This window comes from Sinohyriopsis cumingii, chromosome 14 (genome assembly GCF_028554795.1).
Source record: "Sinohyriopsis cumingii isolate HCF-2022 chromosome 14, ASM2855479v2, whole genome shotgun sequence".
Lineage (NCBI taxonomy): Eukaryota > Metazoa > Mollusca > Bivalvia > Unionida > Unionidae > Sinohyriopsis > Sinohyriopsis cumingii.
Window position 1 is genome coordinate 49,146,460 of NC_142974.1, and position 17,953 is coordinate 49,164,412.

The window sequence follows — 17,953 nt, forward strand, 5'->3', positions numbered from 1 at the left end:
TCGAACGGGAACCACGGGAACCTTGTGTCCAGTGCCAGTGCCAGTCAACACTCCAACAACAATCACAACCAGAACCTCATTTTGGGCGGAGACACGCCTCTGACGTCCAGTAACCCCTCGGACAGCCACAGAACTCTGGAATTATGAGTCACCAAAACCAATTTTACTTGACCTTACCCAGTGACAGTTCCATGGAGGTTTCCCCAACAACACGTTGTGCTGTTACACGGCCAAATTACCTCAAGCCATCCAGTTAGATCACGAAGCCCATTGGGAAGTGGCTTTGGTAGAAATGATTCACCCCACACAAATCCAAAACATCACCGAAAAGCAAAACACTTTTGAGGTCGAAATCCTGAACCAACAATTACAAGAAGTCATGAATGACATCGGGTTTTCAGGGGACACAAGACCATCCAACAATTCACCCTTCAATATCTACACCTTGAAAATTCCGGCAGGGTTTTATTTTAGTGGTCAACATTTGGTGGACACCATTACTTCCAGGTTCGAGTTAGCCTTTGGCAAAGCCCTGAACAGAGTCAAAAAAAGTGTCACCCTGGAGTACCATAAAGTGGCTCGTCGCTTACTGATGAAATTTCAGGATACCCAAACGTTGTCCATCAGTTTTAATCGTGACTTGTTTGATATTTTAGGTGGAGACACAAAAATGGCTCCAAATTTTAAACCAAAGATCAACAGCAATACGGAATTTTACAAGTTTTTTCGTTGCCCTGTAGAACTGAACCAAGGACTGAATTTGATGTTCGTGTACTCCGATGTGGTGGAGTATAACGTGGTGGGACACACCTCTGTGCCGTTACTGCGTGTCATTCCTTTCAAAGTGGATAGTACCACGACCAGTGACCAGGAAGGTGGAAACACTTACCACGTCCACCGCGAATTTGTACATCCTCACTATTTGCCTGTCAGCAAGTCCTATTTGGACACGGTCAACATTGCTATAAAAGGAGATTTGGGACAAAATATTTCATTCACCAAAGGAAAAGTCACGGTGAAACTCCATTTTCGAAAACGGTTCTCTCACGACTCGTAAGTCATGTATCCAGTGTATCGAGGGGTTGCTCGACAGCGAGGACACGGTTTAGGAGATATGTTAAAATCGGCCTTTCGTTCGGTGGCCCCGGTGTTGAAACCGATGGTGACACGCGGATTGCACGCCTTGAAAGATGCGGCACTGACGCAAGGCAAAGAATTTCTCCAAAATGTCATCATCGACAAACAAAACCCTAAAGAAGCCTTCATGAGGGCAGGCAAAAATGTCTTGCTGCAAACAGGCAAAGACCTTTTGGGCCGACGCGAAACACCTATAAATGCCCTGCACGCTACCGAGTCAGGCATTGAGCAAGGACAAGGCAGAAAGAGACGACGAAGAAAACACCCTTTCACCAGACTTCAAGCTAGAAAGGCAAAGAAAAGAAGAACCGTTCGAGACTTAGACGTTTTCGATTATTGAGACACAGCAACAAAAAAATGATGCACCGAGAGTCTTTCGCCTGTTCCAAGACGGAACTGGATCTGTTTGCCATGCCACCCACCATGATGACCATGCAATAATCCCAATGGGTGGAATTTCATCCCGTCTCCTCATTGACCGATTCCGCTCCCATCGAGTTTTAAATCAAAGGACAGCCCGAAGATTACATCGATTTGAATAGCAGTTACTTGTACTTGAAAGTCAAAGTTCAAGATAAGGATGGAAATGCTATAGACACTGAGCCAGTAGCTCCCGTCAACAATTTCATGCATTCCTTGTTTAGCGGAGTGGATTTGTACTTGAATAACAAACTAGTCAGTAGCAGCATGGATACTTACCCTTATCGAGCGTACCTGGAAAATCTCTTGACGTACGGAATAGACGTCAAGAACACTCATCTCAATGCCTGTGTGGTATGGGAAGCTGACGATGCAGGCGAATTTGAAACATTCAAAACTGATACAGCCAAAGACCACAATACGGGATTTGTAGAACGAAGAGACAGAATCAAAGACGGACAGAGTTTAGAACTGATGGATCGTTTGCATTTGGACATGTGGTTGCAAGAAAAATATTTGCTGAACGGGGTGGATGTCCGCCTGAGACTGAATCGGAGCAGTGCCGCTTTCCATTTAATAGCTGATAGTGACGATAATTACAAAACCAAAATCCAAGAAGCCAGACTCTACGTACGCCGTGTGGAAGTGTTACCTAAAGTGGGAAACGACATCAGTCAGACGTTGAGCAGAACAACCGCCAAGTATCCGATCCGACGCGTAGAAGTGAAAACCTTCACCATTCCTAGGGGACAGCGATCCATGATCGAAGATCATCTGTTCCAAGGACAGTTACCCAAACGTTTGATTGTTGGTATGGTCGAAAATACAGCCTTCAACGGAGCTATCGCTAAAAATCCTTTCTACTTTCAACACTTTGACGTGTCCAAGATCGAAGTCAGTCGCGATGGCAAGACCTTGTGTACCCGACCTTTCGAACCTAACTTTGACAAGAAGAATTACTTGAGGTCGTACTTGTCGCTGTACGAAGCCACGGGACAGTTAGGAACCAACACCAGTCACGGCATTACGTACGAGGATTATGCAGGAGGCTACGCTTTGTGGGCTTTTGATTTCACTCCAGACCAAGGCAGCTACGAGGGACATTTCCACCCTATAAAATCTGGCCAGATTCGTGTGGAACTTCAGTTTGCAAAGCCACTGGACGAGACAGTGAACGTCATCCTGTATGCAGAATTCGATAATACCATAGAAATCAACAGTTTGAGAGAAGTCATTCTAGATTACTAGAAGCTATGGAAGACTGTTATCCCTCTTTACCTAGTGGAGAAGCTTTGAAGATGGAATGTGAGGAGACCGTGGAAGGAGAATCCCAACACAAAGACGAAAAGGACATCGTGATCAAGTCGAGATGTCCAGAACAAGAACAGCAATTGGTCTCCTACTGTGCTACATACCTGGCAGACACAATTACGACATGGATGAAGCATGATTACTATGGATGTCAAAACATCAGTCAAGAAGAAAAATTCAACGAATATCTGGACGCAGCTTGGAGTCTGTTTAAAAAAGACGTGTTACGTTGGTGGTATAAAGACTTGCGTGAACATTTCTGTCCTCCATTAACGACTCGAGACATCCATTACATCAAAACCCTCTTTGACAAATTCAAAGAGAAAGTCGAGATCGAAATTGATCACTTATTATCAGCAAAAGAACATTTAGTGACTTATTTTGATCGTGATTTTTCTAGAAACGATGAGAAAGTAAATCGTTGATTTTGTGACTAGTATGCTTATTTTGTTGTCTTAAGCTAGGAAACGTAGTGTCCATCCATGACTCAATGACTTGCAACAGTGGAAATCACAATTTCATTCACAACTTTGCCAACCCTGTTTACAGTAGAGTGTAAATTGAAAAAAATGTTTGATGTTATATTCTTGGATTATTGTTAAAAAATGTTAGAGTTGTTGGTTAGTGTTAAGTGATTTTTGAATAAAAAATGATGTGTTTTGAAAAAAATGCCTTTGTGATTTGTTTGGCTATAAGAATGTTTGATCATGCTCTTTGACTTCTTACTATCTCTCTCATGACACTCATTGAACATTGCGGCTCGAAAACCGTGGAGGGATGTTTTCCTTCACGTCCACGCTTTGACTTTAAGAACCGGGTTGTTTCCAGTCTAACCATCCATTGTCGACTCATCCTCCTAAGAAGATGTGCTCCAAACTAGCTAAGCTAAACGAAGCCTACGTGAATTTGCATAGGGTCAGACACAGTCTGATACCGAAGCCAGAAGAGATAGAGAATGTGAGAATGCTAAAAGTCACTGAAGACTTGATAGAAGAACTCTTCAGAGAAGAAGTGAACAGGGAGAAAGAAGAATGGACAGAGAAGTACAGACTTCAGAGACAGCAGCAACAACAACAACAACAGCAGCAGCAACAGCAGCAGGAACCTGAACCTGAGAGAGGCTTTGTCGATTGTCGTATCAACACCAAAGAGTTCTTCTTCTCTTTCCGAAGAAGCAGACCTATCGCCAGAAAGTCTATCCTCAGAGGACATCGCATTCTTAGAAACTAAAAGATTGCCATAGCAAACAAAAAAAAAAAAAAAAAAAAAAAAAAAAAACCAGCCCTTTTCAGGGCTACCCCAATACTCCAGAAAAGAAATAACAATCAATTTGCCAATGTGTGTAGGTAGAGTAGTGTGAATATAAACACTAACTCTTTTTTATAGTGTGAGGGTATGTGTTTGTGTGTTTGTGTTTGTAACATCTCACGTACGTTGGTGTGGATAGTAGATTAAGATCATGTTTTTTGGCTGTTTGAGGTGTGGGGAGAGTAAATTTGGGGGGGGGGGGTTTGATTGGATTGCTTTGCGTATGTGAATAGTATATTGGAGTGATTAATGAAAAAAAATTTTAGAATAGGAATGGGTAGTATAAAAAAGTGAGTGAGTGTTTCTTTTAGGTCCGCGCGTTGTTTTTTGGTCATGATCTAGGTAAGATCAATTTTATGTTTTTTAGGGGGATGTTTTCCTTCACGTCCGCAGTTTTAGTATAAATTGAAACTCGTTCGGCAGTCCAGCTACCCTTGTTGATTGATCAACACCAGAATGAACACGAGACTGGCGAAACTGTTGGAACTTCATGTGCATCTGGAATATGCCAGGCGCCTGTTGAACGAACTGGCCGCGGAGGCAATTGTGGAAGAAGGAAGGATGAGAGAGGAGGAGGAAAGAAGAAATAAAGAAGAGGAGGAGAGAAGATACAAAGAAGAGGAGGAAAGAAGATACAAAGAAGAGGAGAGAAGATACAAAGAAGAGGAGGAGAGAAGATACAAAGAAGAGGAGGAGGAAAAAGAGAAAAGAAGAAGAAATTTCAGAATCCCAGAAACCGAAAATTGGGATTCTGAAGCCACATATCCTGCTTCTGCTCTCTCCCCCAAAAAAGTAAAAAGCAACTGGGGAACAAGATGTGTATGTGGCGCCAGGCCTGGAAGGTGCCACCATTAACCAGGTGTCCATGAAGTTCCAAAACAAAACAGCCCTTTTCAGGGCTACCCAATACTCTAGAAAAGAAATAACCATCAATTTGCCAATGTGTGTGTGTGTGTGTGTGTGTGTGTGTGTGTGTGTGTGTGTGTGTGTGTAGGTAGAGTAGTGTGAATATAAACACTAACTCTTTTTTCATAGTGCGAGTGTATGTGTTTGTGTGTTTGTGTTTGTAACTGCTCACGTAAGTTTGTGTGAATGGTAGATTATGGGTTTCTTTATTGTTTCTTAGCGTATGTGGAGAGTATAGTTTGGGTTTTGTAACCGCTCACGTACGATTGTGTGGATAGTAGATTATGGATTTTGTTTATTGTTTCTTAGCGTATGTGGAGAGTATAGTTTGGGTTTTGTAACCGCTCACGTACGATTGTGTGGATAGTAGATTATGGATTTTGTTTTAATGATTTGCGTGTGTAAATAGTAGATTTGGGGTTTGTTTATTGTTGCTTCACTTATGTGGATAGTTTATTATATGAAATGAGAAAAGTAGGGGATGTTTTCCTTCACGTTCGCGCGTTGGTTGGTCATGATCTAGGTAAGATCAATTTTATGTCTTGGGGGATGTTTTCCTTCACGTCCGCGCTTTTCGTATAAGAACCCACAGTATTCGTCGTTCAAACCATTCTACAAAGAAGATGGCTTCGAACCACCTTGACAAAATGCAAAAATTACAAGATGTTTTAGACAATTTAGGAATAATGGAGCAGATGTTAGTGAGACTCAATGAAGACCACTATTCCTATAGTCCCCATCGACTAAAGATGGAAATTAATAACTTAAGAAAAGTAAAGGACATAATAAGTGGTGTCATGAAAGAGATAAAGGAGGAGAAGGAGGATGAAGAGGAAAGGATAAGAATACGAAAATGGAATGAAAAAATTGAAAAAGAAGAAGAAAATGAGAAGAGGAAGAAAAAAGAGGAGGAAGAGAAGAAGAAAGAAGAGGAGGAGAAAAAAAAGAAGAAAAAGAGTGTAGGAGAGAAAATAAGAAGTTGGTGGAGAAAAAGAATAAATTAGAAGCAGAAGAAGAAGAAGAAAAACCAAAGGCCCTTTTCAGGGCCACCCATATTTCTCGAAAAGAGAATGACTTTTCAATTGCCTACCCCTTTTTTAAATTTAAATTTAAATTTAAATTTAAAAAAAATTTAAAAAAAAAAAAAATCCCATGTTCAATTCCCCTTGTCCCTAAAGTAGTTTTTTTTTTCTAACATGTTCAATTCCCCTTTGTCCCTAGACAAACCCAAACTCTATTCCCATGTTCAATTCCCCTTGTCCCTAGACAGACCCAAACTCTATTCCCCATGTTCAATTGCCTTTGTCCCTAGAATCGATATTTTTTTTTCCATTGTTCGAATGCCTTTGTCGCTAATCTCAATATTTCCTTTTTTTTCCTTTCTCCAATGTTAAATTCCATTGTCGCTAATCTTACCCAGGTTTTTTTGCCCATGTTAAATTTCCATTGTCGCTAATCTTACCCAGGGTGGTTAATGTTAAATTTCCATTGTCGCTAATCTTACCCAGGGGGGTGTTTTTAATGCTAATTCCCATTGTCGCTAATCTCACCCCTTATACTACTGTTAATCTGCACATAATTTAGTAGATATTGATGTGGGAGAAGGTGTCAGAATCAAATAGGATGGAAATGATAGGAAGTGATCAATACCGTGCATACTTATTTAAACCGACGAAGACCGTATAAGTTACTTGTTTAAAAAAAAAATCCTTAAGAGATCTACAGGTGTAATCGCACCAATGTACAGCAGATTAAAAACCCTAACAATCCACTTCCAGTCAACACAGACTCATCTACAGACATAACATCTCCATGACACACGGTACTAATTCAACTCCAGTAGTAAACATATGGAAACACCATCATATTCAAAATTCAATAACTTAACATTACTGGGTACTGATGATGAGACCTATAATGCACATCTAACCTTGGTGCAAGCTTATGTGTGGAAAACACCATATGAGCCGCGGCATTTTTTTTTTTATCTACATGTGTATGAAACACATGCAATTGATTCTGCACCAAATGAATCAGGTGCTACTTTCATTATTGAGTGCTCCTGAGTCAAGCCTGTAAAAATACTAAAATTGCATCAGTAGAAATTTGTCTATTTTTTTTTAAAATTACATATAAGATAAGTTCTCAAAAGATATTTTTACTAAAATTTTATTTTTCGTTATTAACCAATTATGGACCACCAAACCCGTATATACTCTATTATTTCTTCACTCATTTCTAGACTGGTTCACAGTTCTTCCGTATAATTCGTACCGTGTGTCCTCCACATCGTCCAGTCAGGACCCATTCGGAGTCCAGCACAGCGTCTCAGAGTAACATGCAATCCGTGCCACCACATGAGGATGCACCCAACCAGCATGGTCTTATGCGTCCGAACCCCAGCAACCAACACTCCATTGCTGACGTTGAATGGGAGAGTGATCCTAAAACCAGCCTGATTCATTTATTTTTCTAAGATAGTGACTTTCATAAATGTGCAAACGCGTAGATAGATTAGTACTGTTTTGAAGCTGGTTCATTTGAATGGGGCTTTAAAGCTGTTCAGTATATAATTCAGTTCCGTTTAAATCTTCATTGGCCAATTAAGGCTCAAAGACAGTAAAATTATGATTAATCATTTATTTTATTTTTTATGTTGGCGGAATTGATTCGCTTGTTTTGTTTTGGTGTTTTTTTTTTATCTAGACATAATCAAAATGTGATGTTTGTTTAATCTCAGTGGTATGTGGTATAGTAGTTTTATAATCTATTTATAATTAATAACTGCTCCCCAAAACAACTCCAATATTAGAAAAGAACTGCTCCCCAGACAGGGGGCGCCGCGATCCACACTGGAAACTAGTTGATGTGTACAGAACGTAAGTGAAATAAATATTGTTTGTGTAGCAGTTGGAGACTTCCTCCTTTTAATGACAGGATGTTTCGATAGACCGGTGATGAAATGTTCGGCTGGAGTGGTTACCAAAGTTCTACATAGACATATCAGTGCCTGAAAGGAACCATTTAAATGTGAAGTATGTAATGGCAGGTTTAGTCTAGAGTGGAAATCTGAATATTGACAATCACATGGTAGAATGTGTGAAGTTTGTGATTAAATCTTTGTAGCGGTGGAACTCAAAATGAGCACATGATGACGCACAGGCATACTGGAGAAAAACCATTTAAGTGTGAAGTATGTGATTAAATCTTTGTAGCGGTGGAACTATAAATAAGCACATGATGACGCACAGGCATACTGGGGAAAAACCATTTAAGTGTGAAGTATGTGATTAAATCTTTGTAGCGGTGGAACTCTAAGCACATGATGACGCACAGGCATACTGGAGAAAAACCATTTAAGTGTGAAGTATGTGATAAAAGTTTCAGTAACGGTGGAGGTCTGAAGATCCACTTGAGGATCCATACTGGAGAGAAACCATTTAAGTGTGAAGTATGTAACAGACTGTTTAGTCAGGATGGACATCTAATTACACACATGAGGATACATACAGGAGAAAAACCATTTAAGTGTGAAATATGTGATAAAAGGTTTAGTAGAAGTGGACTTCTAAGGCTGCACATGACTACACATACAGGAGAAAAACCATTTAAGTGCGAAGCATGTGACAAAAGGTTTAGTAAAACTGGAACTTTGTATATCCATATGCGGATACATACTGGAGAAAAACCATATCAGTGTGAAGTATGCCATAAAAAATTTAGTGTAAGTGGACATCTGAAAAAACACAAGAGGACACATACAGAAGAAAAATCATTTAAGTGTGAAGTATGTTTTAAAATTCTAAGATCAAGTGAAAATCTGATGATGCACATGAGGGTACATAATGGAGAAAGAACCTTTAAGTGTGAAGTATGTAATAAAATGTTTAATACAGTTGGACATGTAACAAGTCACATGAGAATACATACTGGAGAAAAACCATTTAAATGTGAAGTATGTAATAAAATGTTTAATACCAGTGGAAATCTAACAATTCACATGAGGATGCATACTGGAGAAAAACCATTCAAGTGTGCAGTATGTAATAAAATGTTTAGTAGAAGTGGAAGTCTAATGATTCATATGAGAATACATACAGGAGAAAAACCATTTAAATGTGGAATATGTGATAAAAGGTTTATTAAAAATGAACTTTTAATGGTTCACCTGAGGACACATACTGGAGAAAAACCATTTATGTGTGAAGTATGTGATAAAAGGTTTCGTACAAGTGGAAATCTGAATAAGCACACGAGGATACATACAGGCGGTCAACCATTAAACTGTTAAATGTGTTGTAAAATCTTTACTCTTTGTGGGCATCAAAATATTCATTCTGGGATAGACACTGGGAAAATCTCATTCGGTGTCAAGCATGTAATGAAAAGTTTAATCACAGTGGAAATTTGAATAAACATATGAAGACATCTAATAGGGGAAAAAAGGATATTTAATTGTGATGTATGTATTAAAATGTTTAATGGGAGTGGACATTAAAAATAAATCATTTTTGTTTGAAGTATATGATGAAATGTTTCGTCTAAGTGGAGATTTGGATAAACACAGAGGGACACGTGCTGGAGATGTTACAGCTGTACGATCATCAGTGTACTAGAAACAAAGTGAAACTAACAGTTTAAGTTACATTAAAAGAATCATTTGTTTCCCTAGAACATAAAGGGAAAAATCCATAGACACAATACTATGAATCAGATCTCATAAAAGTCCAAAAGTAAATGAATTCTTTGCATGAATAATTTAAATGATTCATGTACAATTAAATCTGCACAGCGACAAATGATGGTAGATTCCCAAGGCTTGATATGAAACAGGAAATGAATATTTTGTTATAGAAATTGTATTTCTTTGTTAGTGTTACTTTATACAAACACTATCAAGTGCCCTTTGACACAACAGCATGCCCTGGAATTCCCTACATGGGTCATTTCTAGTGAAATGATATAGATATACATATTCCACCCATAAAGCAAAAAAAATCAAGATTTATTTTTCATTTTTATATTATATTTGTCAAATATATGGAATCAGGTATTTAAATTATGTAGAAAGATGTCTTCTGAATGACACAAAATATACTTGCAGTAATGCAGTACTTTTATCTACATGGAAGTGCACATACAATCACATTATCTTATCAACAGATGTGCCTTATGTTGTTGTTGTTGTTGTTGTTGTATTCCTGCAGCATGAGACTTCTCAGTAATTTATGATTATTGTTTTTAATGAAAGTAAGTGGGCTGTGATCACTAAATAAAATAATCAGAGGACTTCAACTCATATGCTACAAAATGTTGCAAAGCCAAACATTCTATCCTGATTGTAGAATAATTTCTCTGGTGCTGCTTGTCTTTCGGTGCTGTGTACCTGACAGTTGAAGCAAAATTGTTCTTTGTATATGGAAGATCAGACTGGATATCCAAATACAGTCCAGGAGAAATTAAATCCAAATACAGTCCAGGAGAAATTAAATCCAAATACAGTCCAAGTGAAATTAAATCCAAAGTCAGTCCAGTAGAATTTAAATCCAAATACAGTCCAAGAGAAATTAAATCCAAATACAGTACAAGGGAAATTAAATCCAAATACAGTCCAAGAGAAATTAAATCCAAATACAGTCCAAGAGAAATTAAATCCAAAGTCAGTCCAGGAGAAATTAAATCCAAATACAATCCAAGAGAAATTGAATCCAAAGTCAGTACAAGAGAAATTAAATCCAAATACAGTACAAGGGAAATTAATTTATGAAACCTTGGAAAGGACAGTTTAGTAGAAATTATGACTTAAAAAGAGAAACTATATGTGATAATGAATTGTAACTAGATTACAGTATTGTAGTTGCAAATTAGTACAAATGCTTAATCAACTACCCTTAATCAAGAATTTTTCGTTTTACTTTCTAAAAGTTCACTATAAAATAGCACTTGAAAAGATTTCTAAACTTGATTGAAACACACCCACCCCGCACCATATACATGAGAGCAAATTCACGTCTTTCAGATCGTACACTTCATCGTAATTTCTTTCTTGCCGATAGAACTTTACCATAACTCATCATGGACAACATCCAGATGTATTAAAGTCAGTATATGAATGAACTAAACCCTTTTATCCCAACTGAATTGACACAGCCAACTGTGAGTGTATCTATTTTTAGAAAGAGGGGTTTTCTTAATGTAACCACTCACTTTATAGCTTCGTTACAACAGTCCATAGGTAGGATTGCAAATATAAGGTTTTATTATTTCCCCGTGTACTTGGTGTAGCATGAAATAGTATTTGCTTTGCTGTTTTTTTTCCTTCATATTTTCACAAAAATAAGTGAACGCAGCATACAACATTGACTTTATACTATCTCATGAATTCCAAACATAACATTGATCTGTTTGTTTCTGACCTACATAATTGCACTTAAAGCTAAATCTTCAATAACGTCATGTTTAGACCGGTTTACGAAAACAGACAATCTAATAATAGACTCAGCGATGTCTGCCATTATTTCCCCATTAAAGGTTAACTTACGGCTCCAAACTGATTTTATGAAGAAAATAATGTACACCTGGCACTTAAAATATTTTGTGTTACTGGTTCAATTCTTAAAACACAAATTGCTATTTACATCAGTTTACATTTTAAAGCAATGTTTGTATGTTTTATCATCAAGGGTTAACTTGGCGGAAATTGGACAGTAATAGTTGCTAACTTACTCGGGAAAGGGTTAATGGCCAATCAGCTATCAAAACGCATGCCTGCTTCTGTGCAAGAATTTATTTGTCGGCACAGTTGATATTAACACCAACTATCTGATGGCTTGAAGCCAACATTTTCACCTTGTGGTATAACATAACACTAGCACTAACCCGGCCAAGGCAAGGGGGCATATCAAAACAGATGGTCATTCAATGTTCCTCTAAAAAAATTCACAGGGCAAAGTCGTTTTAGCTTTCCTAACAAAAGAATGCAACATTTATAGTTTTTAGGCGACTTAGTCGCCCACTTCGTCTGGTAGCTTGACTCTTGATAAACTGGAAAGTAGAAAATGCTATTGTTTATATGAACGCTGCATGATACCGCTTAGGGACAGGAGCAGAGACGTGTCGAATGATAAGAGATCAGGGTAGCTTTAAATTACATGAGACATTTAATCACTTGATGATGACCAATGGACAAACATTGGTCAAACACAGAGAGATGTATACATTACATTTTTTTAATTACAGTGGAGGACCAAATACAACTTCATAATTTGTACAGATGAAAAATGACCTGACCTGTCAGTGAAAAAGAAAATATCTCAAAGAAACAGAAAATGTGCAGAAAGGTCAAATGGGCCTTTTTAGACCGGGCCTTTTAAGCATTAGTCTGTTTTGGTTGTGGGCCTTATTGGTACCAGTCCATTTTGACCCTGATCCCTTGTAGCCAAATGAAAACATTAGGTTTTGGAAGAAGGAATCCTTTTCAAGTTTTATACTAACCTGAGGAAAACCATATAAATGTGAAGATTGTGACGAATGTTTTGCTGAAAGTAGCCATCAAAATGTACACTGTCTTATCAGTGCTTGTGAAGTATGTATTATATTTTTAGCCTAGAGTTTAATCTGAATAATCACATGACTGGACTTGCAGGAGATAAACCTTTAATGTGTGATGTTGTATGACAAAAGTTTTGTAACAGCGGAGATCTGAATGAGAAATATATAACTGTGAAATATGTGATAAATGTATAGTCACCGTGGAGATATGAATCAGCACATGATTACACATGCTGGAGAAAAACCATATAAGTGTGAAGTATGTGATAGTCACAAAGGAAATCAAATTCAGGACATGTGGATACACAATGGAGAAGAACCATTTAAGTGTGATGTTTGTGGTAAAACCTTTACTCTGAGTGAATCACTGAATGAGCACATGATGGTACATATTGGAGAGAAAAAATTCAAGTGTGAAGTATGTAATAAATGCTGACTCGATGTGAACATCTAAAGTGGAGAAAAACCAAATAAGTGTAATAGTTGTGGTAAAAGTTTTACTCTCAGTGGAACACTGAATGACGCTGTCAAAATGAGCACATGCGGATACATACTGGAGAAAAACATGAAGTATGATAAAATGTTTTGATGGAATGGATATTTGTTGTTGTTGTTGTAGGATTTAACGCCATTTTTTAGCACACGATATGGGGGGGCCCGAGTGGCTGAGTGGTCTAAAGCGCTGTCCATTACGGATCACTGCCATCTCACCTCTGTCTGTGCCTTTTCGAGTCTCGGATTCAGCCAATGTGGGTATGTGAGAAAGCTTGCCAGTAGCTTCTCGTGGGTTGGTGGTTCTTTCCTGGTCTTCCCGGGTTCTTCCTCCACCATTAATACTGGCCGCCATGTATAGCCTATCGTGTGCTGAAAAGTGGCGTTAAACCCCACAACAACAACAACAACATCAGCACACTATAGGCTATACATGGCGGCCAGTATTAATGGTGGAGGAAGAACCTGGGAAAAACCCCGGGAAGAACCACCAACCCACAAGAAGCTACTGCAAGCTTTCTCACGTAACCACATTGTCCGAATCTGAGACTCGAATCCACGCAGACAAAGGTGAGATGGCAGTGATCCATAACAGAGCACTTTAGACCATTCGGCCACGCGGGGCCCAGAATGGATATTTGAATAAGCACACGAGGTTACATACTGGAGAAAAACCATTTAATTGTGAAGTATGTGATACAAAATTTAGTGACAGTGGAAGTCGGAATAAACACACAATGACATACACAGGAGAAAAACCATTTAAGTGTGAAGTATGTGACAAAAGGTTTAGTTGCTGTGGACGTTTGAATCTGCACATGAGGATACATACTAGAGAAAAACCATATTTTGCAGTCATAGAATAGATGTTCAATACTTTCTTCCTCACTCTTACAGAAAGTGCATTTGTCATCATCTAACATGTTTACAAGAGATGCAAATGAGATGGCGAGAAAATCTTACTGGATTCATCACCAGTGCTGGTTATCAAGTCAAATCAGACCCACTCAGTATGTTCCAAGTGAAAACAGCCTCACTGGACCATCATTACCAGACATTTAAATGGAGATGGAAAAAATATCACATACAAGCCATTATTAATATTTGCACATGTATTTGTTCTTGGATTTATTAGCAATTAGTTGTTGCTACAGGCTACAGGAATATATTGTATTATTGTATCTCTTCTTGATGATTTGTTTAAATTCTTGTTCTTTTTCTTTCAATCATGTGAAGTAATTAATGAACCATCAGTGCCATACCTATAAAATGATAGTAAAATAAAAGAAGTTTAATACTTACACAACGTTGCAAGCAATAAATGAATTAAAATGCCACATAAATTGCTATAATCGATCTCGGAGCTCTATCAATATTCCGTGTTATAAAAGACACATGCACACATGCACATTGGACATAATCTCTTTTGGTACAAATAGTCTGGCACAAGTATAGTGTTTAGGTGACATAGACTTTGCAATATTACAGTAATTGTTCCTGTTTACCTAATTGCACATGTTACACATTTCATGGTTGATGTCCATTTTGAAGAAGTTTGTTCTCTTTTTTTTTGTTTACCATAGTGGTATAGTTTTCATTGTTCGTATGCACTTCAACTATTTGCTTGAAAACATAAATGGAATGATTTTGGACAATTGTACTGTACCTGGACAACAAGGTGCACAGTGTTTGTAAAAGAGTACCAATATTTGAATTGTTTTTGTTGTTGTGGGGTTTAACGCCATTTTTCAGCACACAATAGGCTATGCATGGCATCTAGTATTAATGGTGGAGGAAGAACCCGGGAAAACCCTGAGAAGAACCATCAACCCATGAAAAGCTACTGGCAAGCTTTCTCACATACTCACATTGGCATATTCCTAGACTCGAAACCCACGCAGACAGAGGTGAGATTGCAGTGATCATAATGGAGAGTGCTTTAGACTACTCGGCCACTCAGGGCCCCTCAGAAACTTTGAAGTAACTTTGCAGTCATAGAATAGATGACTAAATGGTTTGTCAAAAGCAGGAATAGGTTGTAGATGAGACTTAGGTATTTTCTGATTGGGTTTTCTTACCATTTGACAGGTATGACAAGATCTACAGTGTTTACCACCATCAATTTTGATTTTTGGCCAATAGAAGTGAGTCAATATCTTTTGATAAGTATTATTAATCCCTAAATGACCAACCAGCGGAGTTTCATGGGCCAGAGGAAGTACTTCCTGTCTGTTACATTTTGGAACTACAAGTTGATAGCTCACAGACCACTTATCACCAGCAGGTACCTCGAGAGTTATCCATTTTCTCATAAAGAATTAAATATTTAATGAAGTAACAGACATGAACTTCAGTAGCTTCAGTTTCACTAATGAACCTTTGAAACAGGAGATCTCAGGAACTTCCTGTTTGATGACAAATGAGTATCGTTTATCACCTTGAGCCGTTAAAAGAGGATCACTGTGATCAATACCTTCTGATTGACCCAAAGAAGGAGTGAAAGTGACCTCACTAAAAAGCATCAGTAATACATGTGTCAGCTAAAGGAATACTTTCCTTATTTACATCATTCTCAAGAGCTTTATTTGCCATAGCTCTGGTAACTGCATAAACTAGAAATAAATCAGGGAATTCTTTTTCAATTGGATCGACCTTCTGATCCAAGTAAGGCTTGTCAGTTACAAGTGGAATAGCCACACGCTTATCTCCACAGCTAGGTTGTTGCCTAATAGTAAATGAACGCCCTCAACGTGTAAAACAGAGACTGTTCCGACTGTCACGGGTCCTGGGACTACGTCTGATGGCTAATTTAAAAAATGGAGAGGAGCATTGACAAAGCCGCACTCTACTCGCTGCATAAGAACACTCTCATTAGAAGAAGACTTCTCATAAAAAAGCAAAATACCTGAAAATAAAAGACTGAGAAGCTCCTGTGTCCCTTAAAATTTTAATAGGGATAGGATTGGCCGAATCACCCAAGGATGATATAGAACCCTTCGATATAAAATGAATGGTTCATAATTCTCCATAATAAGGTCAGATGGTTTATTAGACCCAACAAATGTATTGCTTTCAATACCTGACCCGAACATTGACCTCTTAGAAAAAAGAACATTTGGAATAGGTCTGCCTTGATTCTGGTACCTATTTTACAATTTGTAGCAATCAGAAATTACGTGTCCTTTTTTCTTGCAATAATTACACGAAGGAAGAGACCAGGATCTTGAATCAAGCTTATCAGAAGCTTGATTTTTACAAGTTGTGTCAGTATCAGGTTTAGAATGTCTTGCATTAGGCTGAAATACTTTTCTGCCAGAAGACTGTTAAGTAGAAGTCTTATTTACAAAAGGAACTTGATGAGTTAAATAATACTCATCAACAACACAAGCAGCATTTTCCAAGGTATTAATCTTATGCTCGTCAAGATATGTCACTGTTGACACGGTTTTTGAAATCTTCAAGTAATACAAGTTGTTTGAAACTTTCATAATCTCGTTCAACTTTATTTGCTAAGCACCATCTATTAGATAACTGCTCTTTTTCTCTAGCAAATTCGACACGAGTTTGTCCAGTCTCTTTTCTATAGTTTCAGATTTTTTTTTGCCGATAAGCTTCAGGGACTAACTCATAACCTTTTAGGATGCATTCTTTAACCTAAACATATTCACCACTTTGGTGAGCTGACAGTGAATTGTAAGTATCACTAGCTTTACCAGTGAGTACACATTGTAACAATGCTCCCTTGTCCATTTCAAATTTTCAGCAACTTTTTCAAAATGAGTAAAATATTTGTCTACTTCTTTTTTTCTGAAATGGGGCACTAATCTAATATTTTTTGCTAGATCAAAACTTAAATTTGGATTTGAAGTATGAATGTGCTTTTCACTTGCCAGTTCCATTTCTTTCATTCTACATTGATATTCCCTCTCTTACTTCTCTTTCTCCAACTGTAAATGCATATGCTCTTTCTGTAACTGCATTTGCTCCTTCTATAACTGCATTTGCCTTTCTTTCTCTCTTTCCTGTCTGTCTGTTTGTCTCTCTCTCTCTCTCTCTCTCTCTCTCTCTCTCTCTCTCATATTGTAACTGCATTTGGTTTTATTGCAACTGCATTCGCATTTGTTTTTCTTCTTTATCTTTCTGAAGGTCCAGCTTCCTCAACTCCAATCTTGTGTTTTAATTCTAATTCCTTTACTTTTGTATCAGTGTTACTGATTGAAACCAAAGCACTTTTATCCAAAACATCATTTTCTACCAAATTCTGAACCAAACTATTTTTTTCCTCTTTCGTTAAGGAAGCCTTTATCTCAGAAGGATCGTATTTTCTGGGAAATTGAATCAATTCATCATTTTTTTGAAAAGATCTAACTGTTCCTGGGTAGGATTTGAAGGAAAGATCTCTACTTTTGATGACCGTTTAGAAAAAGCTTGTCGATTTCACTAAAGGTTTCAAAAACATGGGGAATTCAGAAGTCAGAGTTTTCTGAAATATTCTATCCAAAGTTAAAAATTATCCTGAGGACAAGCGCCCAATTATTGTGACACGTTTTTAGGTTCGAATAAACCGTAGCATAAGAAAGAGTGAAAACTAAAAGCTTTGAAAAATATAGTAATTTATTTCCCTGGAAAAATACCGTAAACATGAAGAAACAAAATAACCTACTGTTTCCCGAATCAAATCCAAAAATAATACAAGAATAATACACGAATAAAATTTTAGAAGTCCTAATAATAAAATGTTCTAATGAATTCAAGTTCGAGTCCCGACGAAGAATCCAAGATGGAAGGCGATGAAGTATGCTGTAACCTTTCCTGTGTTGAAGTCTAC

The 17,953-nt window shown here is 37.7% G+C and overlaps 1 protein-coding gene across 1 annotated transcript in view; it reads left to right on the forward strand.

The window, feature by feature from the left end:
• The first annotated feature begins 7,928 nt into the window (after nucleotides 1-7,928).
• Nucleotides 7,929-17,953, forward strand: part of LOC149783746 (uncharacterized) — a 49,385-nt gene continuing 39,360 nt past the window's right edge. Inside the window, exons 1-2 of the mRNA XM_089932897.1 lie at nucleotides 7,929-9,368; nucleotides 15,214-15,269. Coding sequence (XP_089789023.1) covers nucleotides 8,405-9,368; nucleotides 15,214-15,269 — 1,020 coding nt within the window. The 5' untranslated portion in view covers nucleotides 7,929-8,404. The remainder of the gene's footprint in view (nucleotides 9,369-15,213; nucleotides 15,270-17,953) is intronic.